This window comes from Colletotrichum spaethianum, assembly GCF_022836535.1.
Source record: "Colletotrichum spaethianum MAFF 239500 DNA, contig27, whole genome shotgun sequence".
Lineage (NCBI taxonomy): Eukaryota > Fungi > Ascomycota > Sordariomycetes > Glomerellales > Glomerellaceae > Colletotrichum > Colletotrichum spaethianum.
The window spans coordinates 46,772-72,226 of record NW_026054797.1 but is presented as its reverse complement, the minus strand read 5'-3'; the positions used below and the strand labels follow the sequence as shown (position 1 = coordinate 72,226).

The window sequence follows — 25,455 nt, the reverse complement described above, 5'->3', positions numbered from 1 at the left end:
AGTGTTGGCAAGCAAACCGTCAGCTTGACACGGTACGGCCTCCTGTCTTCCTTACACAGTACTGCTTTTGTGTGTCTGCGAAGACTACCAAGAGAACTCCGACAAGCCGAGGTTAGCCAGAACCTTTGACATCTCAAAAGGAGCGCCTACATCCTCTGGCGAAGCGTGTCTGTACAAGCAACCGACGAGCATTGAGGAACCGCAGGGAAACCACGGCTTCGATCCCACAACCATGCTGAGCCTATACCACCCGTCCTTTTCCTCGCTCGGTTTCCCCGTTGTGCCACCCATCCTTTTCATCAACCGACACTAATCGACGCGGCCGTAAGGGGTCATCTGATATGCTTGTGCTCTCTTTGGCGTTTCTCCAAGGCCCAACCGACGCAATAAGTCAGGCGCGGGATATCGGCTCGACGGCTCTTTGACGACTTTTTCCATCATCGACGACAATAGTGATCGCACGCCAGTCAGACGGTCCGATGCCCAAGCCCAAGTCATTTCGTAGGTGGAGGGGTGGGGAGACAACTAGTTTCCTCCTTTGTTTTCTCTTCTCTCCCCGTTACATCGCAGGGCAGCATCTTCCCGGCATGATCACCATGCAAGTCTTTGCCGCCCCTTCTAAATGGCCGTCTCACAGATATGGCGATGACAGGCAGGCATGACACGCACATATCACCCACGCCCCGTGATATCTGCTTCCTTTGTTTTCCGCTTCTTCTCCTTCCCGGGGCGTACTACTGCTACAAACGTGACGCTCACGATCGTCCTCGCGCAGGCCTCCCTGCCGCCCATCTCCTCGCTCACTCCGGTCCTTACCCGCGTGGCGTCGCCCACAACAGACAAACATGCGACATCGGTGAGTCTTAGGCCAGCAGACCCCAGTCACCGGGATTGGTTGTATGTTGGATCGAGCCTGGAGAAGGGAAACAGTGCAAATTCAACCCAAAGAACTCGAACAATGAACCCGCCTGCAGGTCTTGGAAGCGGGAGGCGGGAGGAAGAGACAGGAGCGGCCCTTTCCCCCGAATCCGAGAAATGTCTCATTGCGAATGCGACAATAGATAACGTCCCTCGCTAGACACAAACGGCCTGCCAATATAGCACGGCATTGTTCATCCCCAAGCCCATCAGCCCATCTCCTTTCCTGCATGGTTTGCGATAAGGCCGAGGACACCCGAGCGACAAGGCAAGGGACTTGCATGATGCGGGCTCACATTCTCCCCAGCTGAAGCAAATTGTTACCTTCCATTCTCTTCTCCGGCTGTCAAACGCACAGAGAATGGCCGGCATCGCATTGTCAGCTCCCCACTGATTATCACTCCCTACTTACTGTCGTGCTCCGCGAGAGAACGTTTCCCCTGTTGAGCTACTGCCTCGTGTTTTCCCCCTTCTTCCCCCTCTTTGCACGGTTTACTCCCCTGTCTCATACCATGTTCCTGTGCCATGTAACAGCCCTCCGAAGCCTTTACCTAATCCCATAAAAGCATATTGCCAAATCAGGGAGTCAAAACGCAAAAAGAAACGTGGAAAACGATCAAGGAAGGCAAACAAAGACAGAGGTAGGGAGTCCGGTGAAGGAAGAATCCCCATCTAGTCCATGTCGAAGAGCAGCACCGTTTGTCAAGAAGAATGTGGTTGCATACGCTTCTCCCTTGCGCGATCTGAGTCCCTGTGGTAGATCATAAAGGGGAGAAGAGACTCACGGCGCGTCTGTAAGTGGCAGCTATGCGGGTTGCCGCCTTCGAAGCCATGGGCTTTCCGTACACTTGGAGGCCTTCTCTTATACCCCGGCATTAGCGGACAGGGCGTCTCTGGTATTGTGTGGGACTTACTGCGAGGGCCGGCAGACTGAGTCTGCAGGTGGAACGACGAGAGCTGCAACCGGCTTAAAGGGGAACACTTTGCGAGTAGCGCCCGCAAGACTCGAGAAAGTACAGTTGATCTTTTCAGCAAGAATGTTTCCAAAGTTGACTACATCACAACATCACATTCTGGAAGAAAAGGGGCCACAGGTAACTGAGAAGACGTTCATTACCTGAGCTAAGCCTACGAATGACTAAAGCGATAACTGTGGAAGGAAAAGAGCCATGCTAAAGATAGAAAGTAAGATACCTCGAGGCCCAGGTATATCGTGATACCTTAAAGGACAAGCCTTGTCCTCGTGTCTTGTACCGGTCCACCAAATGAACCAGTTTGCAAAGTCGTAAACCCAGAATTCCATTCTCCCATCCTGGTGAATCAAGCCCAGATACCAACCCTCGGAAGCCCGTGACGCCGTATCATACCCCCAGTGTTGGGTTAGTTAAGAAATGGACTCAGACCTCTGACCCAGTACCAGTACCTAAAGAAACTAAACACAAAGTATGAGCGAAAAGTGATAAAAACCCCATAACTAGAGAGCAGGAGCAGCAGCGGAGAGCGCTGTCACGAGACCTGCCGCAGTGACGACACCTCCACCAAGGAAATATCCAGCCTTTGTCAAGAAACTTCGCAGACGTTTGGAAGGTGGGGGCGCGGATTCGTCAACGAGCTTCGCGGCGGCTGGGACATTTGGAAGGGCCTGTTCGGAAGTCACCTGCATCTCATTGACATCTTTAGAGAAAGTCTCTTCCCGTTGTTGCACTTTTGTCGCGGAGGCCTCGGCAGCCTCCTCCTCTGGGACAAGCGTAGAGATCTCCTCAGCCTTGCGCTTGGGAGACCTTGAGGTTGCTGTCTGCTGGGTATAATTGGACTGGCTATTAACAGGCTGAGCCGCATCCGTAGAACTGGGCTGACTGGATGCAATCTTGCTCTGGTGGAATTGGTAGGCGCTCGTCATGTCGAACTCAGGACTGGTGTTTCTCACGTCGGACATGGAAAAATCTTGGGGGGTGTTGAGGAACTTGTCTCCGGAGGCCGACCACACCGATTCGGCGACGTTGGCGGACTTGGGAGTCTCCGCTACCGGCTCCGGAACGGCGGCTCCGCTGAGAGCACTTACGGGCTGAGGTTCAGACGTCGAGACTTCGGCGGGCGCTTCGGTTGTCTTCGGTACCTGGTTCTTGGGCTGAGAGAAATCTTGAGGCTGCTCCTGACGACGCATGATTGCCTTGTTGTGCTCCCTTGCTGCAAAGAACTCGGTCTTGCCAGTAAGTTGACCCAGTGTTTCGGCCGATGATTCATCATGCTGGGGCAGCGCCCAGGAGTCCTTGTCAACAGCAGCAGCCACAGGCTTGGGAGCCTCATAGGCCTTTTGCCAGTGGGTGTAACTCGGTGCTGCTGCCTCCTTCTGTGCTGAGTACTCCGTTGATGGAACCGCATGCAACGGCTGTGCGCCATTGCTGACTTCGGGAAGGGCATCGATTTGTGAGTTGGGAGGGTTCAAGATCGAGGGCAGCCGGAAGTCATTCGGACGTCCTTGCTCGCCCTGGTCTACAACAGGCAGTGCCGGCCATACAATGGAAGGGAGCGATGGCATCGGCATTGACCTGAATGGACGAGGCAGGATACCCTGAACACCGGGTTGCTCCGTCTGCCAATTGGCTGGGATGTAGCAGGGTTGATGGGATGAGTTGACCTCAGGCAGGGGCTGTGAGCACATGAAGGATGCACCCTCGTCTGCCCAGAGGGTCGAATCGGGCTGGTCGGGCTGATCGGCATCAGTCTCGTAGTTGTAGTCGTCGGTCATGAGAAGGTCACGCTCATAGCTCGGGAGTCCGAGACGCTCGCTCTCGCTTTCCACGTCTGAGCCGCTCTCGTCCTCGGCTTCCATATCTTCCTCTTCTTCATCGTCATCGCCTTCACTGTTGCCCTCGCTGTCGGAATCACTAAGATTGATGTCTTCGTCGCAGGAGTCGGCCATTTCGTCCTGGCTTGAGGGAAGTTCATCGGGATAGCTGGACGACTCATCGTCGTAAGACTCATCGTTGGACTCATCCGACTCTGAGTCGGAAACGGAGATCGGAGGGAGTTGGCGGTGGCTGTTGGAACTGGGTGGCAGAATCTCCTCCTCGTCGTGAGGGGCGTCCATCTCGGCTGGAGCCTCGTCGCTTTGCGTAGTGATCAGAGAGGGACCGACAAGCTCCCGTGGACACTTCTGGATGTCCTCGTCAATAACGATTGGAGCGCCAGCCTGCCCATTCGTCTCTGGCCCGTTCATAGGAGAGTCCATGGTAAGGTCGATGGAGCTGGCAAAAAGCCTGGCAGTGTTTGCGGCTGGTTTTTGCATGTCGACCTTACGGAGCTTCTCGACGGTGGTGCGGATGTCGCTCTCGGTAATGCAATCATCATCGCTACTGTCCGAGTCGTCAGGGACTGCGAATGATGGCCGTGATTTGATCTGGTTTGTGGCTTGGGCCGTCTTCACCAAATGATCCCACTCCCACTCTATCTCGACGGTGCAAGGGGGAAAGAGTTCGTTGGATCGCTGGATGTCGATGCCAAACTTGAGAGTGTCATGTGGCTGCAATTCGCGGAGCGTTCGCGGATGCAGCCTCTGGGAGTTGTGGTAGGTGCCATGAAGAGAACCGATGTCTTTGATGTTGAGTTTCTAGAATGTAGTCAGCAACCCACTATTTGCTTGCTGCCATAGGAGATCACTAACCTTGTGATACCAGTCAACCGTGATCTTGGCGTGCTCACGGCTCATCACCGGGCTGTCGAAATAGCAGTTATCGCCCTTTGCCTCCAGGTGATCGAACCGCTTGCTGGATCGACCGATAACCAGGACACTGGTGTTGCTTTGCTCAAGGATAACTCTTCGCTCTGGGTAGTGTAGTTCGGGGCGGGGGTGCTTCACAGTGAGCTTAACAAGCACTGCCAACAGGTTAGTCACAAGCCCAGCATAAAGATGGAGAAGTGGGGGACGCACCGTCATGTGCCTGAGGTCTTGGACCCGTCGGAGCCGACGACGACATCTTGATGCTGGCTTCTCGAGCGTATCACTGCCAGCTGACGATGATGAGAAGACGAAATCGACGAGGCTCTCGGGCTTGCTGCAAAGGGAGGTCAGCATACAGTGGGAGTTTCGTCTCGGAATCATCTACCTCCGTCCGAATAAGACCGAGCTCGCGGGAAGCGGTTGACGTTGGGACGAGGGGTCTCGAAGGGTGAGGATGGAGAGTTGTCGTTTAGAGACAAGGACGCCTCGGAAATGAGAGGAAAGGGAAGTCAAGATGGCGAGGTAGAAGAGGTAGGTATGGTAAAACGTTCCCTCCTTGCACCACGGGCGGGCTGAAGGTTAAGAGCCAGGAGGCAGAAGGAAGGCAGAGAGGTAGGTAGGTGCGATACAGTGTAAGTTGGACCGTCGAGGTCGCTGAAGGGAGGTGAAGTGGGGCAGGAATCCGGAGGTGGCACCGTGTCGGTACTGTCTCAGGCAGTCGCGGCAGTAGCGCAGGCAGCGATAACGCCTTATCGCAGATTAGCTGGGTGCGCGGAAGGGGGGAGCTTGCAAGGGACTACCTATCGGGTTCTTGGGCAGGTGCAGGTGGGGACAGTGGGTTGGTGGGGTTATCAGTAGTGACCTACCGCGACGTCCAGACACCTTAGATAAGTCGACTTAAAGGGTCGTTGGCGCTGATAAGGAAGTTGGGGAGAAGTTGACGAGAATATACTGAATCGAAGACAATGTTTCGCAAGTAAAATCACGGCGAGTCGCCGAGGTGAAGCAGCGGTTTGTTTTGTCCTTGAAGATAAAAGAGGGCGAAGACATTGAGTAGAGCGAGGTAGGCGGGAAAGTGCACAGTGATGGCTGAGGATGCCTTGAGGAAGTGGTCCGCCAGTTGCACAGTGTGTGTCTGAGGTGGCAGGCGCAATCGGGGCGTTGTTGGTGATGACGGGATTTGGAAAGAGGGGCACACCTTAGACCACCCTCACCACATGGCACCTGACCGATGGAAGCGAAGGCCAGCGGGGTCGAGTGCAGAATGTCCCCGAAGATGTTCGTTCAGTCATTTGAGGGAACACTGCGAAGTTGAGTCGAAATATTGGACGGGTTTTAATCAAGCCTAGATACCTGCCGGCCTTGCCTTACAGGCAGGCAATACATTATCACGGCACTGGCTAACTGAGGCCACGCCCATCACCACCTTGAAGTAGTCCCAAGGATGGTGGCTCGAAAGTTCCTCGAGGCCGCGCAAACGTGAGTCTAGGAGCTCCACGCCCGGCGTCTATTCACTTCACAATTCTGACAGCGACAATGTGAAGCGAGGCATCCGGTCCATCCTTGCCGACCCCAACACCGGCCAACAGAGGCCAAGTCGCCAGGGTACGCAAGACACGGTAAGACGTTGGTACCTCATAGTTTGGCGGACCAGCTGCCACCGTCCACGTCGCTATGCGTGATTTGCGCAAGTGCGCGCACATGTGCTTTTTGGGGGTTCCCCCCGTCTTGCTTCGGTCAAGACATACCCTTTGGCCTCGAATTGACAGGCTGGAAGGAGCCTTCTCCATCACACAGGTACAAAAGGTCTCACTGGCTCGCTGGCCTCAGGCGGACACGCTGTCGGTTCCTGCCTCAGGTCTATTTCTGTTGGTCAAGGCGGCGAGCTGTTAGGACTGCATGATGTTTGTCCTGCCCTGGCACCCTCATCAAATCTGACCTCGGGGCCAAGTTGGGCTGCATTTACGGTACCTGGTGTATCCGCAGCTGTCGTCGGTGCTGGTTATGCTCATGGCTAATGAAAAGTCAAGAGATGAGATGAGAAGCGGGCGAATCTTGGGTGACCAATGTCTAATTCGGTACAAAGGTTTGACTATTTCCTTGGTGCTGACAAAATGAGTCTAGGCCGAGAGAGCGCCACGGTCAGATGATACATGTTGGATTCACCTCTGTACGACCTGTTTCCCGTCCACCATCGCGGAACTCTCAGAGCGTCATCATGTACCTCGGTACCCTTGTGCCCCTCGTCTCTCTCTCTTTCGAATGCAGTCTGGCGGGCTGGCTCAGGGCCACAGGGCCAGCAAGCAATCAAGGACGGGGGACGATCTGCTGACAGGGGTACCTCCCAGGCATGTGCGAGCGGACAGACCACGCCCACTTCGCCCCACAGGAAGACATCACTCTGGAGTCCTGAACTCGGCCTGGTGGAGTGAGTGACTGAAGTCAAAGTGAAAGGCGACTGGATGAGGGGCAACAAAACGCTTCTGTTTTTGCCGTGTTTGCTCCAGTTTCCGGATGTCATGCCGCTCCTGCTGTTGCTTTGTCCCCAAGTTCCCCCGAGCTCAACCTTGCGACCAGCTCCGTGTCTCGCCCTACACACGATTGAAAAGTCTCTTTCGTCATTCGTCATCGCTCCCACCTGCTCGATTCTTCTGCGGGATCCATGTGAATGAGATCCACGGTGAATCAAGGGTTCTCTATGTAATGTGAATGCCACCCTCTTCTGAACCCGCTGCCACCCACCATCTCAACCTCTGCACCCTCCACAACTGGTTTTTTTCCTCCGCTGCCCTAATTTAAATCCCCAAACTCCTGCCTACCTCCGAGAAGACGGCCCGGTGATTAAATCCCGAGCAAATTCCACTGCCTTCTGCGTCTTCCACCTTGTCGAAATACTTTGAAAACGTCTGCCTACTGCGCCCCCGGACAACCACGGTTGACAACGATTAGTATTGGATTATCTCCGAAAGCTGCCTACAACAAACGTGTATATACTCCCACATTGTTATCCCATGGATTGTTGGCAACACATCGAGAACACGATAAGAAGCAACACCATCTTTAAACAGACCCCACCTCGATACAAATACAGGAGATCCTAGTCGAGGAGAACAACAAAAGCCCTTCGACAAGAACCCGAACACTGGTCTTCTCTCCGAGAAGTGCCTCGCGATACCCGCAGAAGCAACACCAACACATACCCAACCGTCAACCTACACCGTTGCCACCATGCACGACTTGCGCCTGAAGGTGCTCCGCGAAAGCGGCAAGACTGTCTCGAAGAAGGCTCGATCGCGCCCCGAGTCTGCGCGAGCTTCTATGAGAAATTCGCCCAACGTTTCGCCCGGCCACTCCCAGATGAACTCGCCTGCCCACTCACGCGCGGGCAGCCGTTATGCCTCCGAGGAGGAGGGCAGCGACGACGAGTACGAAGACAACATGACCATGAGCACGCTCTCCAACGGATCAGACACTGCGCTGGATGACGCCACCGAAGCGTCGTGGGCGCAACTTCTTCAGGACCGTATTGTCGAGCTGCAAGACCGGAAGCGAACGAATACCAAGACTCGCGAGACCACGCTCATGTCGTACCTCCACCTTGTCAAGCACCACTACGGCGGCCGTCAGATCACCAGCTCCCTGACCGAGATCGTCACGGCGCTGATGAAGAACATCAGATCTGGGGGCAGCTCACTCGAACACCTCATGTCGCTCAAGTCTCTCACAGCCACGCTACTCACCGTGCCGTCAGACGCTCTCTTTGACGACATATACCCGCAACTCGAGAAGACCCTGGAGGACGATGACGACAATGACGTGAAGGCCGCTGCCATCTGGGCCATGGCCATCACAGTGATGTACGGCGGCGGCGGCGAAGACGCCGCAAGCGAGTTCCTCGAGTACCTGGTCACTATCGTGGAAAGCGACGGAGAGGCCGTCGGAGCAGCAGACAACGGCGACGTCGTCACGTCGGCACTCGAGGCCTGGGCCTTTGTTGCCAGCCAGATGGATGACATTAGTGAGAACGTCTACTCAGCCATCGACGCTTTCGTGGAGCAGCTCGACAGCACAGACGTCGAGGTGCAAGCGAGCGCCGGCTTCAACATTGCCTTCATCTTCGAGGCCGCGCGGGAACAAGAGGAGGAGACCGGCGAGCCAATGAACCTGCAATACGACCCGAAGAAGCTTGTTGCACGCATGGCCGAGGCGTCCAAGCCATCAGTGAAGCAGACGGCGCGAAGAGACAGGAGACATTTGCGTAAGCAGTTCGCCAGCATCGTCTCGTCCCTCGAGCACGGAAAGGGCCCCGGCTTCTCCAGTGCCGGCCGGCCGGCCTTCAACCCTCACACCGGCGGCACCAAGGCCGACCCTCGCTCCGGCGCCCGAGGCGACGACGACAACGACATGCGCGGCTTTGGGTACCGCGAGAAGCTGCGCCTCGGTTCCTCCGTGGTGCTGATCGACTCGTGGTCTCTCATGGCCCGCGTCGAGGCGGCGAGGACCGTCCTGGGAGGCGGGCTGCCCACTCACTTCAACGACAACCCCACCGTGGCAGACCTTCTCGGCGGCGCCGAGACGGAAGAGCCATCAGGACAGGGGTACGCATTGCACCCTAGAGATGCCAAGAAGATGAGAAGATAGAGCGCTTCGGTGGAGAGAGGTCAAAGCGAGATATAGGATTTGGTGTTGATGAACGGTCATGGTTATCAGAAAGAGGCCCTGCTGGGGGATTTAGGGACTCCAGAGTTGACGACATCGCGTTGAATGGTCTTTTCTTTTCTGCGAGAAATAGAAGTTCACGAGCAACAACAAAAAGGGAACACGGCATCAGGAATTCGGGCACAATAATCATATGCGAGGTGCGAGCGAGGAAGGAGATACCACACAGGGGGAGATCCTCGCAACATCAAACTATATCTTACCCTACAATACCAATTCATTTCTTGGACAGGTTTAATGTTTCTTGAATGGGTGATTTCATGTGAAAATGAAGCAAGTAGAATTCTAATAGCCCCCCCCCCCTTCTCCATCCACACTTACGAACCACGACTACTGCAGCTATCCGCCGGGGACGGCGTCCGCATGTCGCACGGCAGCCGATCTATATAACCCTCGGGCGTCGGGTACGAGAGACAGACAGGCACAGAAAGAGAGAAAGCAGTGGACGGGAAAGGTTAGTATCCAATCAGGGGTCCCATGAAGGGTCGCCTCCGGAGACTGCGGAGGCATGCGTTTCAAGGTACGTTGGACGGCGAGACTGGTGCAAACGAGTCGCAGCCGGCAGGAGCCCTCCGGCACCAACACGTGCATGCATTGGGGGGAGGGGGTAGCGTTCTCTCGGGCGGATGGGTGGGTTTGGATGGTGAATCCGTTAACCTGTGGCTATGCAGAGTACTTTTCTTGGGCAAGGCGGCAGTGCAGTGGTTTGCAGTGGTCTGCAGTGGTCCTGGATGTGCCAGGCATCCGGCCTCGATGGGCTTTCGCGAACAAACCTAAGGTCTTGCAGTAAGAGACTAAAAGTCCGTTTGGAGGGGGGGGAAGGTTGTCGGCTCTCGAGTGAATGTAAATTACGATGCCAACGACGTTGGGTTGCAAACGGGGAAACGGGTGCACCGGCATGGGCCGTCGGCCCCAGACGGGGACCTGAGGAGAAAGAGGGACCTCTGGCCGCCCTGGAGGTCGTCTTTTTGGTTATCGAGCTTCCCGAAGGGCGGGCAGAAGTGGGGGAGGGTTCGAGTTGGTTTGCCACTTGGGTACATGGACATATTAGGCTTGTGTTTGTCCTGATGGTGCCAACCTACCCCAACGACCAGTCAAGGAGATGAGACGGGCGAGGCGTAACGAGACGAGCGGAAGGAGCCCAGGCTTCGCTTAGACGCAGTGGCGATTATCAACGCTTCGACGTGTGGACGCGGATATTGGGAGAGCTGAGATGTCGAGCCCGTGTGCCTGCGCGTCCCTGGAGCTGTTTTGTGAGATGACGTACGAGCCAAGCCATTCAATGTCTAGGACGCTTCCTTGGATTGTCAACTCAGAGTCGGGGTCTCAGTCACAAGGCGGCGCCATCCGTAACAGATAGATATGCGGTTTCAGGTCTTTAGAGAGGCTGCTGGACGTCGCTCGTCGAGTCCGTAAGTGTGACGGGTGTTGGCTGTCAAGTCCAACGTCGAGGTGTCAAAAGGTGACACGGTATCAAGCTCTCCGTGGCCGGTGGCCCTCTGTCACAGCTAGAGACCAGGTTTCCCCATTTTTGTTTCCTTATTTTCGCCCTTGTCTACCTAGTGGATGATCAGTTCTCCAGTTCCCCTCCCGTCACCCAGCCAAAACGCTTGAGCCACCCAGCGGAAACCCGCTTTATTTTGGGCTGTGGGGGGGCTCAACTCCCAGGGGATTCCCGTTCGAGAAAGTGGGAAACGAAAAGTGTCCGATGGCTTTTGTTTAAGCAGGAATCAGCACGCAATAGTTTAAACCCGTGGCTGGGGAGGGCAGATATATCGACCGTACGAGGAAAGGTCTCGGGAAAACTATATGAAGAGAGGATCCCAACGGCACGCAAAGTGGATTGTTGATGACCGGTTGTGCGATTGTTCACATTAGGCGGGGGGCTGGGAGACAGGGGATGTTTCGGAGCAGCAAACAGGCTCGAATGCTGTTCGTTATTTCGATGGTTTCCCAGATGCCTGGGCAGTTCTCGATGGCCAGATGCGACTTGAAGCAGACGGGGTTGACTGGAGCAAGGTCGATTTCCAGACCAAAGTAGGGAACGTAAGGCGGACAAGGTCCGGGGCTTTTACCAACGGCAGCGGGAGGAGGAGACGGCGGTGAGGAGTGGCCGCTTCTGACAGGACTGCTCTCGAGGTTTGTGCGGAAAACGTGACGGTGGAGAGCAAATGGTGTGGTGGAAACTCATCCCGTTCAGTGGTCCCAGGCCGATGCAGGATGTGCAGCACGCAGCACACGCGCACATGAGGTATTGGTGACAGACATGGCCGATAATGCCGTTGAGGTAGCTGGAGGCACCTTACACTACACTAGTGTCGGTCAGGGTGAGAGGTTGCTACAGCGAATGGTCGGTCACCAAGGCGTGTGGGAAAGTGTAACCTACCTCGCTGCAGGGCCCCTTTCACACGCCCCAAGCCTGCGGCGGCAATTGGCCTGTCGCCCAGTGCCTCACGGTGCCTTCCCAGCTCTTTTCGGGAAGGGAGCGAGGGACAACTCATCAAAACCTCCACCCCGTGGGACCTGCCCCAGCACCGCGCTGGCCAGTCGTCTTGGAGAGTCTCTGATCTTGTCAATCACCTCGGTCTCAATCGAGTCTGGCAGTTGGGATGAGGCACAGGACTGGACGGGAAATGTGTGTGTGTGTGTGTGTGTGTGTGTGTTCTCGAATGGGGTGTGAGTGAGCCGCACCGCTCGCCTGGCGACAGTGGCGCGCCTAGCTGCGTGTCCGCTGGTGCTCATTGCTTCCTCGAGCTGGGTGAGGTGGCTCCTGCTACTAGCCCATGCCCGTCGATATCTGATGTCGACCAGTGTCCCCAGCCCAAAGAGACCCAACCCCCGGCTCAGCCCAGCCCGCTCCCGCGCTCACCTTTCCACCTTGAGATTACTAGTGTACCTTGGCTTTGAGCACGGGACGGAGGCAACGCACATGTATACAACAAACATCGAGCAAGCTCGGACGGAAACTCATCCCAGGCACCACCCCCAAATCCAAACCAGAGCCCGACGAAACGTTCTCGCTCTCTCGACCGTGCTTCCCTGTCCTTTAGCCCTTGGGCTGTGTGCCTATATGCTTGTTCTGCCTGCATCATCCAAGATTGGAGCCTGTCGCTTGTCGCTTCCATCTGCTTACCCCCCCGGCTCGCCTCTTTCTCACATCCCCCCCTCCCCCCCTCCAGCTACGAATCCCAGATCTTAGGTACCTCCTACGTTGCTTTACCAACAGCCGTTTGCTACCTATATTCGACGTCGCTTGCTTTAATTCTTCCGTAGCAGCCGTATTCTCGCCTTGCATCGATCACCCTCTCCTGCTTCAACCCGTCCCGTCGGTATTTGCAGCAGTGGTGAATTCGTAAAGAGAAGTCGGGTTTTAAAAATAAATAAAAAAGAATACGGTTTGGTCGACGACCCACTGGCCAGAGCTCACCTGCCTCTCTGGTTCAGCTCCAAGATCCGCCGACTGGGGCAAAAACATCGCCGGGGCAAAAAACAACACCCAAGCAACCGGCTACCCAGCCACCCCAGTTTGCGAACCTCACACCTCAACCACTTGGCCTCCCTTCTCGCGCCATCCAACTTGCGCTCGCCATTTCCCTCCCATTTTCCGCCTCTATTCCCCATTTTCACAGCTATTGTTGCTTTTCTGCGCGCGCTGCGTGTGTGGCATAAGCGGCCATAGACATTTAATCATTTCTTCTTTGGGATCCTTTCGTTCGCTGCCTTTTTCGCAAACATCGCCGACCCTCTAATCGACCAGGTGTGAAGTGCGAAGCTCGCCCAGCTTATCGCCCAGCCTGCCCAGTTTTTTTTTCCCGCAGCAACGAACTTGCTCCTCATGTCTTGACGGCGACCGCACCCACAACAAATCCTTGCCCACCTTGGACGGCAACCGGCAAGTCCACCCACACTCTCTTCACTCTTTCTTCTCCTTCTTTCCTTGATCGAGGGAAGGACAAGATCCAAAAAAGAAGAGAGGTGTGAGCCGTCGAACGAGGCTTTCGTCATTCGCGCCTGCGCCCCAACAGCCTCTTCGTCGCCGAGGCCTTCGAGCATCGCACCACAATGGGTGTTGACTCGAACAAGCCACCTCCACTCCCTGCCCCGACCGAGACCGATTCCATCACCCCCACCGAGCTGGCGACCGATGTGTCCAGGCCTGCCGACGAAGCTTCTCACTACTCTCTCCCCGACGACGGCACTCCCGTCACCATCAAAACCCGCGGACACAGGGCCAATCGCTCCCAGACCTCGCTTCTCATCGAGTATTTTGAAGGTGGCAAGCCTGGTCCATCCGGCACCGTCGACCGCAAGCCCAGCGTTCGCGTTCGCTTGACCCCGTCCAAGAGGAATCGCCACGACCACATCCAGATCACAGAGACCAACGGCAACACCCGCAAGGCCTCGCTAACCCGCCGTGTGCCTCTGCCGTCCACGACAGGCTCGTCGCATCTCGACGTTGAAGCCTTGGAGGGCGAGGACGCCGAAAGCATGCGGTCTTACGCCTCCGCAACGGAGGAGTCTAATGTCTCGAGGAACCCAATCGACATTGAAATCGACCGCAGCGGACGGCGTCGTCGACCAGCGAGTCCTTTGATTCCCGACGGTGATGCTCAATCTTCGTCTTACCTGCCTCCCAACATGTCCGACATCTCGGCCATTCCCCAAGACAGCTTCCTCGATGGCTCCGGCTCGACTGTTCTGACAAAGAACTCCGAGAGGCGCAGCAAGAGCTCGTCTCGCGGTAACGAGCTGGCTGCTGGTGTCGTTGGTGCAATGGCCGGTGCTGCGATAGCTGACCAGGCCAAGAGCAGCAGAAGCAAGAGACACAGCGGCGAAAGAAAGGTGTCTGGTGAAAGGTCCTCGAGAGACAAAGATCGCAAGCACCGTTCGAGCAAAAGTCGAACCAGTAGTATCAGCGAAAAGCAGTCCGAAGGAACGCGATCACCCCGGCGACGGTCGAGTCGGAGTCATGTGGACTCGGTTTTGTCTGGGGCAGATTCCAGTGTCTTATCATCCAGCATTTCTCCCAGTCACCGCTCGTACGACCAGAGCTCCGTACGCTCTGGAGCTTCCAAGTCATCCATCAACAACCCAAAACTGCTAGAGACCGTCGAAGATGCGATTCGCCGACTTATTCTGCCGGAATTAAGCGCCCTGAAGAGGGAGCAGAGTAAGCGTGAAAGTCGCCGCAGCTCCCTTACGTCCACCGGCACAGGGACCTCCCTTTCTCGCGAGGACCTAGGAGTTGATCGACGCAGATCTGCCGATAAACGCAGCGAATCCGGACGCGATAGCCGGCACCGGGAGCGCAGAGACCGGGAGGCCCGCCATGATTATGTCGACTCTCCCCGGAGCATCGCCGGCGAATCAGTCGAAGAATCCTCCATCGTCTCCGTCGACGACACGCCGCGGCGGAGCGATGGCGCCCTCAAAGCTGCAGTCGGGGGTGCTGCGGCCGCTGGTCTTGCTACTGCCGCCTTGAATGCAGCGTCGCCATCGTCAGAGGACCGAAGGCAGCGCAGGCGCCGACGTGCCGACGGCTCGACTCGGAGCAGGAGCGTCGGCCGTGAGAAGTACGACGAGGAGTTCCAGGAAGAAGAGCCACCTGCACCGCCGATGCCCCTGATGAGTGAAATTAATCCATCCGAAATGACCAGAACCTCGATTCTTTCGGCCGAGACCGATCGGCCCCATTCTGCCATGGAGGAGAGAGCCTCAGTCCAGGAGGTTGCCCGGGGTAACGCCTCCATGGGCTCATCGCCAACGCCAACACAAACGCCTGCAACGAATATGCAACAAACTCTCGGCACAAAGCATGCCAACATTTCTCATGGCGACCTGAGGGAACTTTCTCGCTCAAGGACGGGAGATTTCCTGGATCAGCGCGATTCGGAGGAGTTCAGCCAGAGCCCCTCTCAGCAGATTCGTGACGAGTACGAAGACGAGTATGACGAGCAGAGTCGCATCACGGAAAGTGAAGGTGACTATGGGGAGTCTCCCAACGATTACGATTACTACAACACGCAGGATGTGCCACCACCACTGAAGTACGTCCCGTACCAGCCCGAACGGCGCGGCCTGAGTCCAATCTACAGCGTTTCCGGATACACAGAGGCAGGAAGCGAGACGGCCGCCCAGCGCGACTCCAGGCTTTCTCACGGAACCGCTTCTCCCACAAAGTCTCAGGCGTCTCATACTGATCTGAGAGCCTTCTCGCCTGCTTCGGCGCCAAGCAATGTCATGAGCCGGGGTTTCGACGAGCACTCCATCGATGACCGCAGCATCAAGAGCGGCCAGGATTACCGAAACAGCCAGTACACGGAGGGTAGCGAGATCGGAACTTCTACCGGCCAGGCCGTTCGTGGCATCGCTGCCAACCCCAACATCATTCATGTGCCCCACGGGGTGGAGTCTAATGTGGCTTCTCTTGTGGACGGATCTATGCTTGATCAATCCGTCCTCACTACCGGATCTGGCTACGATTACAGAGACTCGCAGGTCTCGTACGGCAACGAGTCCAACCTTTCGTATGGCCCAGAGTCGCATGTGTCATATGGCAAAGACTCGAACGTTTCTTACGACGACCAGTCCAAGGTCCAGTCTCGGTCGCGAGATGTCAGCCCCGAGAAGCGTTCCGTAGCCGACCAACGTGAATTCTTTGAGCAACGCGAGCGCGAGAGCAGCCGAACGCCTACCTCAAGCCGCCAGAGTCACCGTTCGAGGGAGTTTGCTGGAGAGTACGACCTCGATGAGTACGGTAGGAAGGTTGCTCCTGCCAGGTACAGAAACTCTCCTTCCACGTCAACGAGACATTCCCCGACGGCCTCGGAGAAGGCCATTGCCGCAGGAGCTGTCGGCGCTGCTGCCGCTGCCCTCAAGGCCGCCAAGGACAAGACGAAACAGCCGACAGTGGAGGAAGTCGATGAGGAACACAACGAGGAATGGGTCCCCGAAGGTGTCACGAGAAACAAATCGTTCAAGCAGCGGACGATGGAGGGTCGCGAGCCTGCAAACACCCCGGCTCACAGCATCGACCGCCTTGACTATGAGGAGCAGCCCAAGATGGGTGCCAGTGCCATGCCCACCTTCGACGACCCGATGCCCGAGGTTGGATACGTGGATGACGATGCCTTGACAAACCCGTCTCTTGTTCGCGAGCCGCTCGGCGGCAGCGACCACGACGATCGTGGCCATTGGCCGGGCGACATCACCCCCGCCAAGGTACCCCTCGCCAGAGCGACTACGACAATTACGAAGAGCACGACACAGAGAAGCACAATGGTCACGGTTATGGTATGGCTGCCGCTGGTGCCGCTGTCGGTGCTGCAGCTGCCGCAGCTCTGTCACACAGCCGACAGGCAAGTGGAGAGCACGAGGACGAGTGGCGTCGCACGTCGGCTGAGCGAAAGCGGGACACTGTCATCACGAACCCTTATGACGGTGCGAGCCCGGTCGCTCATCCAGACTTTCTCGGTGGCAGAGGATTCGAGGACTATGGTGCTCCGTACCATGTGGGTAGTCCCGCTGGGCACAAAACGCTCGACGAGGGTTACATCTCCCAGGGTCCTGTACACTCGCCCAACATGCAGCCCGCTGGCAAGGCCATCATGCCATTCGGCGACCCAACAGCAGAGGATCCCTTTTTCGTGCCTCAGCACAGTCGACACATGAGTGGTTTGTCTCAGGGCATGGATTCTCCTCTCTACGACGCAGCCACTGGCAACGGCATCGACAGAATCGAGTCCAAGGATATTATTGCTCTGATGCAACATCTCATGGTCCGGGACGCTCAGCGAAGTGCCCGCGACACGGAAATCCTTGTCACGCTCGTTCGTTCTGCGGCTGAGATGCGTAACTCTTTTGATGACCTCAAGAAGCTTCTTGCCAACACCGAGGATGTCATTATCAAGGAGGTACAGGAGAACACCGACGAGACGGTCAAAAATGCTGTCAGCGGCACCCGCGCGTACCCCGGCAGCCTTCCCCGCTCTATCAAGGGGTACAGCGGCGCCTCACAGAACAGTACTCTCGATGAGACCGCCAAAAAGAGCAACTTTTTCCGCAAGGCGCTCAAGGGCCTCAGCACCAAGGGCACCAACGACCTCAGCCGGATCGAGGACATGCTCATGCAGCTGCTAGGTGAAGTCGACACACTCAAGGCGCAGACTATGAGACCTGGCATGGTAAGCGGCCGGCCCTCGTATGAGAACCTCACTCCGGAAATGCAGTACGAGCAAGACCGAGGCTACGAGCCCGAGGGCCAAGCTGGCACCTCCACCACTAGCCACGGCAGCCAATCGGGCATGTCAACTTTCGCCCAATCTCGTGGTCCCTCCAAGCTGGCGTATGAGCCCAACCGCATCAGCACGGTCCATGAGGATAACGAAGAAGACTACAATCCTCAAGACGATTACCGCAACCCGCAAGGTCTCCTCACACCTAATCGCGAGTTCCAGCGTGGCGGGTCGGTCCCCCTTGGCACTCCTCCCCAACCCCAGGCCGCTCAGAACGCCTCATTGAGCAACGACAACACTCCCAAGACGGACAAGGGCAAGAAGCACAAGAGAGGGTCCTCGAGCTGGTTTCCCAAGATTTCTCGATGGTCTGAGTCGACGGCCACGAGCGTAAGCAAGGCCTTCCGGGGCAGTGGCTCCAGCAAGAAGGAGCACGATGATGAGTTCCTACAACATCCTCCATCCCGGTCCGGATCCGATCTCCGGTATGACGACCGGTATCAGAACGACTACGGCAGTGACCAGTTACACTCCGGTTTCTCCCAGCAGGACCTCGCTGCCCCTAACCCGCCTCATCTGGAGAACACACCTCCGACCACCTACATGACTCCGGAGGACCCCAAGTACAAGGCACACCGCAACTCAGTCAACCTTCAACATCCTCAGCCTCGTCAAGGACAGACTGAGCGGTTCAAGGCGGCACTTGAGAGCCAAGCATACGAGTATGACACGCCTATGTCTCCCAAGTCTGCAGACTGGGCTGGCTCAGCGACCAGCCTCCACCGTTTCCCACAAAACAGCAACCGGTATAGCAACGGATCTGGCGCGACGGGAGGTGACTACTACAACTCGTCGCCCGCAGGCCCACCGCGGCCTCCCAAGGAGCCCATCGACGAGATGACCCATACACCTGCCAAGAAGCGCATCTCCAACTTGGCCTTGAAGACCAGTCCCCTCCCCTACAACAGCGTTGAGAGTGGTTACGGCACCGGCCCCGGCACCCACGCGGCTAGCAACTACACTGGCAGTCCCAAGCCAGAGAACCGCAACCTCACAGGAGCCCGTGGCATGCCAGCTCGCCGGCCTAGCGGGCCCCGAGCGATGACTCCGAAGAGTGCGGAAGAAGAGGCCGCCAGGGAAGAGCGACGCCGCAAGAGAGGTGAGCATTTAGGCTCCGAAGATGACAAAGACACGTTCTAATCGGAAGCAGACACCTTCGGCACGGTCGCTAGTAACGAGACCGACACCTTCTAGAAGAAGCTTTCTCGCCGCAAATATCGTTTGCGCCCAACAAACTAAGCACTAACACATGAGCTGATGCTACTGGATAGCTTGGTCCACATGATCAGCTATAATCATTGAACATATCGGATGCAGAATGAACAATCTCCCATAAAGATGCAGAGAAGGATCTGCTAGGCGGCAACGAATAAAAACCGGCAAAAATCGCACAGTCGCAGGGAGGAGGAAGCACAGAGAGAAAGAAAGAATTTTGGTTCGCTACTCAACCTAACGACGACATGAAAAGCAATTGATGGCTTTGCGTTTGAGCGATGTTTTCGAGAGGTGAGGAAACAGCAAGACCTCATTTGGACATGTTGGTCGAGGCTGAGGCTAGGGATGGGTTTGGAACGCGTGAAGTTGGTTGATACCACATTTTGGAATTGGGCTGCTGTGTTTTTTTTTACCACGGCAGCCGGGAGGACGCGAAAGGCAGGATACCATAAGGGGTGACTGTAATAGTAGTCGTGGATAATGGAACCTTTACCCTACCTCACCAACTTTGAATGTGTCGATTATCTACTCGGTGACCAAAAGATGCGTCCCCTGAGGAGGAAATGAGGCTGAATGTTTGGTGTTTGGATTTATCAGCCATTGTCTTTTACGTGTGATTAGTCAAGTCCCGCGCGGTACTGGCACGCAGACCGATCGTCCGCTGTACCCCGGCGCAAATCCCGTGCAGGCATACCGTGTGCCTACACGCCCCATTCTGCGGGTTTATGCAATCCATGTCTTGCGGCTACAATGTCTTTCTGTTATGTTCTCTTCTCCTCTTGGGAGTTAGTAATGCGGGCTGCAGGTAAATGCTGTATAGGCATCAATGGAGGGGCGGGTCTTTCTCCGATGCGCCCGGCGGCACACGGACATTTCGCACGATATGTGGCTAGCGGTGCTTTTTTGTTTGTGTGCTCCAGCAGATGCCGTGCGACTTACATTTGCGTGCAGGCAGTCAGCGCAGTAAGGAATTATCAATCTACCTGGGCCTCAAGGTTTCTCCTCACATGGGGCAGACGGTTTGGGTTTAGTGCGTGATCTAGGGACGAGTGGTGTAAGTGTGGGATACCGGTTCGGCCTTTGGCTTTGAGTGACATTGGAGACGACGATAGATGGTGACTTACACTGCGTAGGTGAGGACTTGCTCTGGGAAGAAAGTATATAAGAGGGCGTGTGGCCACGAGGATGGAGGTTGGAGTTTGTAGGACATCACCGCATCTCTCTCGACTACTCACTATCATCCAGAGCCCACTGTCTCACTATTAGAACACTTCTTCAAACCCCTTATCATCCAAGTCTCTTGAAGCTTATATATACAATGGCACCCGTTGTCCTCATCATCGGCGCAGGCAGCAACATTGGCGCCGGCGTCGCGAAGCACTTCTCCGCGGCGGGCTACTCTGTCGCTGTCGTCGGCCGCAGGTTCCCCTCCCCATCGCCCTCCAAGGACCCGGAGACGGGCTACCTCCGCATCCGCGCGGACATTGGCGATGTCGCGCAGGTCCGGGACGTCTTCGCCCAGGCCAGAAGCCACTTTGGCAAGGCGCCGCGGGTCGTTGTCTACAACGCCGCAGCCATGACGCCGCCGCCCGACGCCGACAACCTGTTCAGCGTGCCCGTGGAGCAAGTCGAGGCGGATCTCAAGGTGATGAACTCTGGGGCGTGGGTCGCCGCCGGGGAGGCCGTCAAGGGGTGGACGGAGGACGGGGAGGAGGGCAAGCAGGGGCGGTTCATCTACACGGGTAACTTGCTGAACGAACTCACATTGCCGGTTGCGGGGCTGGTCACCTTGGGGATCGGGAAGAATGCGGCTTGGTCTTGGGTCAGTCTCGCTGACACGTTGTACAAGGACAAGAAGGGCTGGAGGTAAGCTTTCTTTCCCTGTGTTCCCGGATCACTATTCTCCAAAACCCTTTTCTGCTGCTATATGGGTATTCTGAAGACGAGTATGCTAATCGACCATGATAGATTCTTCTACGCCGACGAGAGGAGGGCGGACGGGAGCTCCATTGGCAACGTCCCTAATGCCGATTCCAATGGCAAGTTCTACCTGGAGCTTGCGGAGGGTGCAAAGGATTTGCCTTCGACTGTTACTTTTGTGGATGGCAAGTACCAAAAGTTTTAGAAGGAGTACGGTGTTGATTGGAAAGACATGAAGGACACGCCTTGACGAGAAGGACAGAAAACGGAGAATCGCAGGGTAGAACTATATCCATAGAACGTACAACATTGCAATGCTGCATCTCTATGTACAAACCAGGTGTCTTTATTATACTCCTTTGAGTTGGGCAAATTCCGCCAACGGCTGACGCATTCTACACAATGTGAAGGTTCAATGGGTTTTGCCATGTAATGATGAGGGCACATAGAGTAACGTTTCCCGTACCATCCAACGAGGAGTTGAACGCGGGACATGGTAGTATAATTGCGTTGATAAGTACAGATACTGCTTTCACTAGTACTTTTGCTTCTTCCTGTATAAAAAGGCTTATGTCATTGCGAGTTCTTGAGGCTATGGGGTTTTCACTTTTACCCACGTAACTGTGTTTGGCCAAAAAATGTAATGCATTTTGCAGTGCAGTTTCCCAGACAGAAGCTTGCACAACACTGTTGATGCCGTGTTACATGCAGTATGCACATGTGGGTCGTTCAATTTTAGCCTTGAGCAGGCTCTCAATGGCGTGCCGGACTTCGAGCTCCTGCCCCTCCCAACAGTATTGTCGCGTGATGGTGGCGGTGGACGGCTGTTACAGGCCCAATCTCAATGTGCTTACCTGCTTCCAGTGGCACAAGTAACGGCATGGAACAACTGGTTACTCATCCTTGCACACGCTGTTTTGAGGTGGCGTTTGACCCCTATGCTAAGTGTCAGATTTCCATAGATGCGTCCTGCAGCCGTGTAGTAGCGCGTGAGTTAAGCATAATCCCCATTAGGCTACGATCTCGGGGCATGCGTTTTACTAGACCTGTGAAGAAGCCTGATTGTCGTAAAAGCTAGGCAGTCCGGATCATAGGCTATCTAAAAGTTTACCGCCGTCGGCCAAGACTCGGGAGTTCTCCCTCGCCTATCGTCGCCCAATCCGAAGCACAAGCGCGCCTTTCCAAGCGGGCGTCAACCTGCATATAAGCTGGCTACGCAGCAAAGCTCTCCAGAAAAATACTTACGAAAGACTTGGTCCAGAACAAACACTTGTTTATTGGTAGAGACTTCGTGAATCCGGATCTTCTGGCTCTTCTTGTTGACTCCTTGTTGGGCACCAGCTGTTGCATCATTACGGTGATTCCCGAACCTTCAACCACTTCCTCATGCTGCCTGGAAGGTTTCTGTAAGAACCTCAAGCTCCCGTGTCAGGCATTACAGTTACGAATTCTCTTACACGATAAGCAAGGCACGGTCGGTTGGAACGGTAGCTCATTTCCGGTGGTATTGAGAAGTCCCCGAAGTACATAGACGCTACTCGGTGTTTTTTTTTTGGGGGGGGGGGGCTGGATTGTGTTTTGCAGACATAGGGGCAGCGCCGACTAGGTAAAGCAGCCATCATCGAAGATGGGCAACAAGATACATGATGGCATTTCCGCGCATTCAACGGGATCATTACTCCAACCTTAGTTGTATAGTAAGGCCTAGGTCGAGAGAAAAAAGAGACAATAATCCGTAAGCTATGGTTCAATGTGGCATTGTGACAGGCATCATGTCCCTACGATCCTCTTGTTTACTTCTTGTAAGCCCGTCGACGGGCCACCGTCTCTGATTGCTTGCTGTCAGCGAGATAATATTCAACGCCTCGGGTGTTGTCCTGGCCAGATCATTGATGTGATGAAATTGGACAGATGTAGCCTGAATTTCATTCCTGCTTTAAAGCTCTTTGCCTCACGTAGGGTTCCCTTACACAAAAGGCCGGTAGAGGATTGCGATAACTATATTGGAAAAGCAATGTCGACACTGTAAGTCCTTTGGGAACAGGGCGAGATTCAGATTGCCAATCAAGCTAGTTTCACCGCCATACATGCCTTTTCCCTAGGGATACCATGCTGGAGGCGTGAACTTGAAGCTCGAGGACTGTGAGAGTATCATGTCCTGGCCTATGCTCCTAAGTTTAGAATAGCCCACAACGCCTCTCAGCAGCCAGATATTGGTGTCAGTCCAAGCTGCGAGACACACCTAATAGCTGCAACCCGTACGTCAACCTTTCCCAGTTGAACCTCACCGAGGTTCAGCGCAAAGTGATATCGGCTAAGTGCTTACGTCACACCCAACCGAATGACTGGACCACCGGGCTATCGGGGCCAGCCCCTCATTGCATTAGCGGGGGCGTCACAGCAGGGTGGGATGTGCGCGCCCTTTCGCAAAATCGTTACCCCTCGAACGACTTTCGAGTCCATCCAAAGACAAACCATCTGCAGACCTTTTTTCTTCCCCCCCTCTTCCGCCGCCCCTGTATACCGATTCACGATGCCTCGAGATCCGCTCATCGGCCTGGTCGGCAAGCCGTCGGCCGGCAAGAGCACGACGCTCAACAGTCTGACAGACGCCTCGTCAAAAGTTGGTCCGTAAACCTCCAAAGCCCGTCCCGATCGAGAGTCAAAAATAAACCGACCCCACCGACCTGGTCGCTGATGGAAATATCGTGAACAGGAAACTTTCCGTACGCCCTGCCACCCTTCCTCCCACCTACCTTGCCCTGCCTCGCATGCCGCCCAAGTAGCATGACGGGACCACATTCCCAAGTATACTAACCCCGGCGCATTCAGATTCACCACAATCGACCCTCAGCGAGCGATCGGCTACCTCCAAATAGAATGCGCCTGCGCGCGCCACAACGTCTCGGACCGCTGCCGGCCCAACTACGGCGCCTGCGTTGAAGGCCGGCGCTCCGTGCCCATCGAGCTCCTTGACGTCGCCGGGCTCGTGCCCGGCGCGCACCAGGGTAAAGGCCTGGGCAACAAGTTCCTCGACGACTTGCGGCACGCCGATGCGCTGATACACGTGGTGGACGCCTCGGGCACCGTCGACGCCGAGGGCAAGGAGACGCGCGGTTACGACCCCTCGGTCGACATCGCCTGGCTGCGCGGCGAGATCGTGGCCTGGATCCGCGGCAACCTAATGGAGAAGTGGGGGTCCATCCGGCGGCGGCACATGGCCATCAAGGCGACGGCCATCGAGACGCTGCAGGGACAGTTCTCGGGCTACGGCAGTACGTCCAACGTCGTGGCGCGCGCGCTGGACCGACTGGGCATCAAGGAGCCCCTCGAGGACTGGGACGCCGAAACCATCGACCGCGTCGTCAACGCCTTTACGGACGAGAAGTTCCCGACCGTCATCGCGCTCAACAAGATCGACCACCCTGACGCCGACAAAAACATCTCCAAGATCGCCAAGATGCAGGACCCCAACACCATTGTGCTGTGCTCGGCCATCTCGGAGATCTTTTTGCGCAAGATGGCCAAGCAGGGCTACATCAAGTACACGGAGGGCAGCGAGTTCGTCGACACAAGGGAGGACCTGATCGAGCAGGGCGATCCGACGGGCGGCGGGCTCAAGGAGCTAGACGAGAAGAACCGCAACCGGATAGAGAACCTCAAGGACATGGTGCTCTACCGGTTCGGGTCGACGGGTGTCGTGCAGGTGCTCTCCAAGGCGGCCGAGATCCTGGGCCTCGTCCCGATATTCCCGGTGCGCAACACGACCTCTTTTGGCTCCGGCGCCGCCGAGTCTCGGTTCGTCTTCCGCGACTGCGTGCTCGTCAAGAAGGGCACGACAGTGGGCGAGGCGGCGCGCAAGGTCATGGGCGACGCGCCCATTGCGTACATTGAGGGCGCGGGAGGCCAGAGAGTGGCAGAGGACGACCTCGTTGCGGTCGGGAAGAACGATGTAAGCGCCCGGTTTCCCCAACTGTGCTTCTTCACCCGGTTCGCCCACGGGTTAGCTAACATCTCACCAGATCCTGTCATTCAAGGTCGGAAGAGCTTGATGTGGACGCGCGCGGATATCTCCGGACTAGCTGATGGCAGTGCATATTTTACACCTCCGCTCGTATGTTAAACGAGACTCAGTGACTACGAACCCCCCCCCCCCCCCCCCCCCCCCTGGGGAAAAAAAGAAGGGTTCATCGCAAATCGCGAAACAAGCTCCATAAAGTTAACGGCGGGTACTTCGGGGACCCGTCAGCCCATGCCGCCCAGCAAGGCGAAGCCACCAGGGGCCTGACGAGGGTAATGCAAGGGTGGCCTCGAAATAAAACAAAATGAAAGATCCAAAATCTCAGTGCGTTTGCGAGAACGAGTCTCTCAGCCCGATCGCGAGAACGAGTCAGTGCGGCTGGTTGTGGATCGGCTGTAGTGAAATTTCCGCACTCGCGGGTCGCGTACACCGCGATGTTCTTTCCGAGTCCTCCTACCATGGCAACAGTATGGTGTCTGCGCCTAGTTTGGAATTGCATCTGCGTGCAGGGGTGGTTGCCTCGCTGGATGGAGGGCCTTAGTGTACAGCAGCGCCTGCCAGCCAGCGACATTTTTGGCTTCGCGCCAAATGGGAGACCCGCTATGCCGAGCTTCTGCGTACGCGTCTTTCGGATCCCGCTTGCCTCT

General features: G+C 56.0%; 6 protein-coding genes across 6 annotated transcripts; 5 read left to right on the top strand and 1 right to left on the bottom strand.

Annotated features, from left to right (window-relative positions):
• Nucleotides 1-2,392: 2,392 nt before the first annotated feature.
• ColSpa_09186 (uncharacterized protein) lies at nucleotides 2,393-4,895 on the bottom strand (the record flags this gene model as incomplete). Its single annotated transcript, XM_049275398.1, has 3 exons — nucleotides 2,393-4,528; nucleotides 4,583-4,794; nucleotides 4,850-4,895. The coding sequence occupies 3 exons, from the start codon at nucleotides 4,893-4,895 to the stop codon at nucleotides 2,393-2,395; spliced, it is 2,394 nt and encodes a 797-aa protein (XP_049131355.1).
• Nucleotides 4,896-6,083: 1,188 nt separating this feature from the next.
• ColSpa_09185 (uncharacterized protein) lies at nucleotides 6,084-6,532 on the top strand (the record flags this gene model as incomplete). The annotated part of the gene is made up of 3 exons (XM_049275397.1): nucleotides 6,084-6,118; nucleotides 6,171-6,258; nucleotides 6,437-6,532. 3 exons carry the CDS (start codon nucleotides 6,084-6,086, stop codon nucleotides 6,530-6,532), a joined length of 219 nt encoding a protein of 72 aa, XP_049131354.1.
• Nucleotides 6,533-7,867: 1,335 nt separating this feature from the next.
• On the top strand, nucleotides 7,868-9,280 carry ColSpa_09184 (uncharacterized protein; the record flags this gene model as incomplete). The annotated part of the gene is made up of 1 exon (XM_049275396.1): nucleotides 7,868-9,280. One exon carries the CDS (start codon nucleotides 7,868-7,870, stop codon nucleotides 9,278-9,280), a length of 1,413 nt encoding a protein of 470 aa, XP_049131353.1.
• A 4,140-nt stretch (nucleotides 9,281-13,420) lies between these two features.
• Nucleotides 13,421-18,792, top strand: ColSpa_09183 (uncharacterized protein; the record flags this gene model as incomplete). The annotated part of the gene is given in 2 exon segments (XM_049275395.1): nucleotides 13,421-16,579; nucleotides 16,594-18,792. 2 exon segments carry the CDS (start codon nucleotides 13,421-13,423, stop codon nucleotides 18,790-18,792), a joined length of 5,358 nt encoding a protein of 1,785 aa, XP_049131352.1.
• A 1,393-nt stretch (nucleotides 18,793-20,185) lies between these two features.
• ColSpa_09182 (uncharacterized protein) lies at nucleotides 20,186-20,992 on the top strand (the record flags this gene model as incomplete). Its single annotated transcript, XM_049275394.1, has 2 exons — nucleotides 20,186-20,733; nucleotides 20,836-20,992. The coding sequence occupies 2 exons, from the start codon at nucleotides 20,186-20,188 to the stop codon at nucleotides 20,990-20,992; spliced, it is 705 nt and encodes a 234-aa protein (XP_049131351.1).
• A 2,328-nt stretch (nucleotides 20,993-23,320) lies between these two features.
• Nucleotides 23,321-24,839, top strand: ColSpa_09181 (putative GTP-binding protein EngB; the record flags this gene model as incomplete). The annotated part of the gene is made up of 3 exons (XM_049275393.1): nucleotides 23,321-23,418; nucleotides 23,620-24,739; nucleotides 24,810-24,839. The coding sequence occupies 3 exons, from the start codon at nucleotides 23,321-23,323 to the stop codon at nucleotides 24,837-24,839; spliced, it is 1,248 nt and encodes a 415-aa protein (XP_049131350.1).
• Nucleotides 24,840-25,455: the final 616 nt, after the last annotated feature.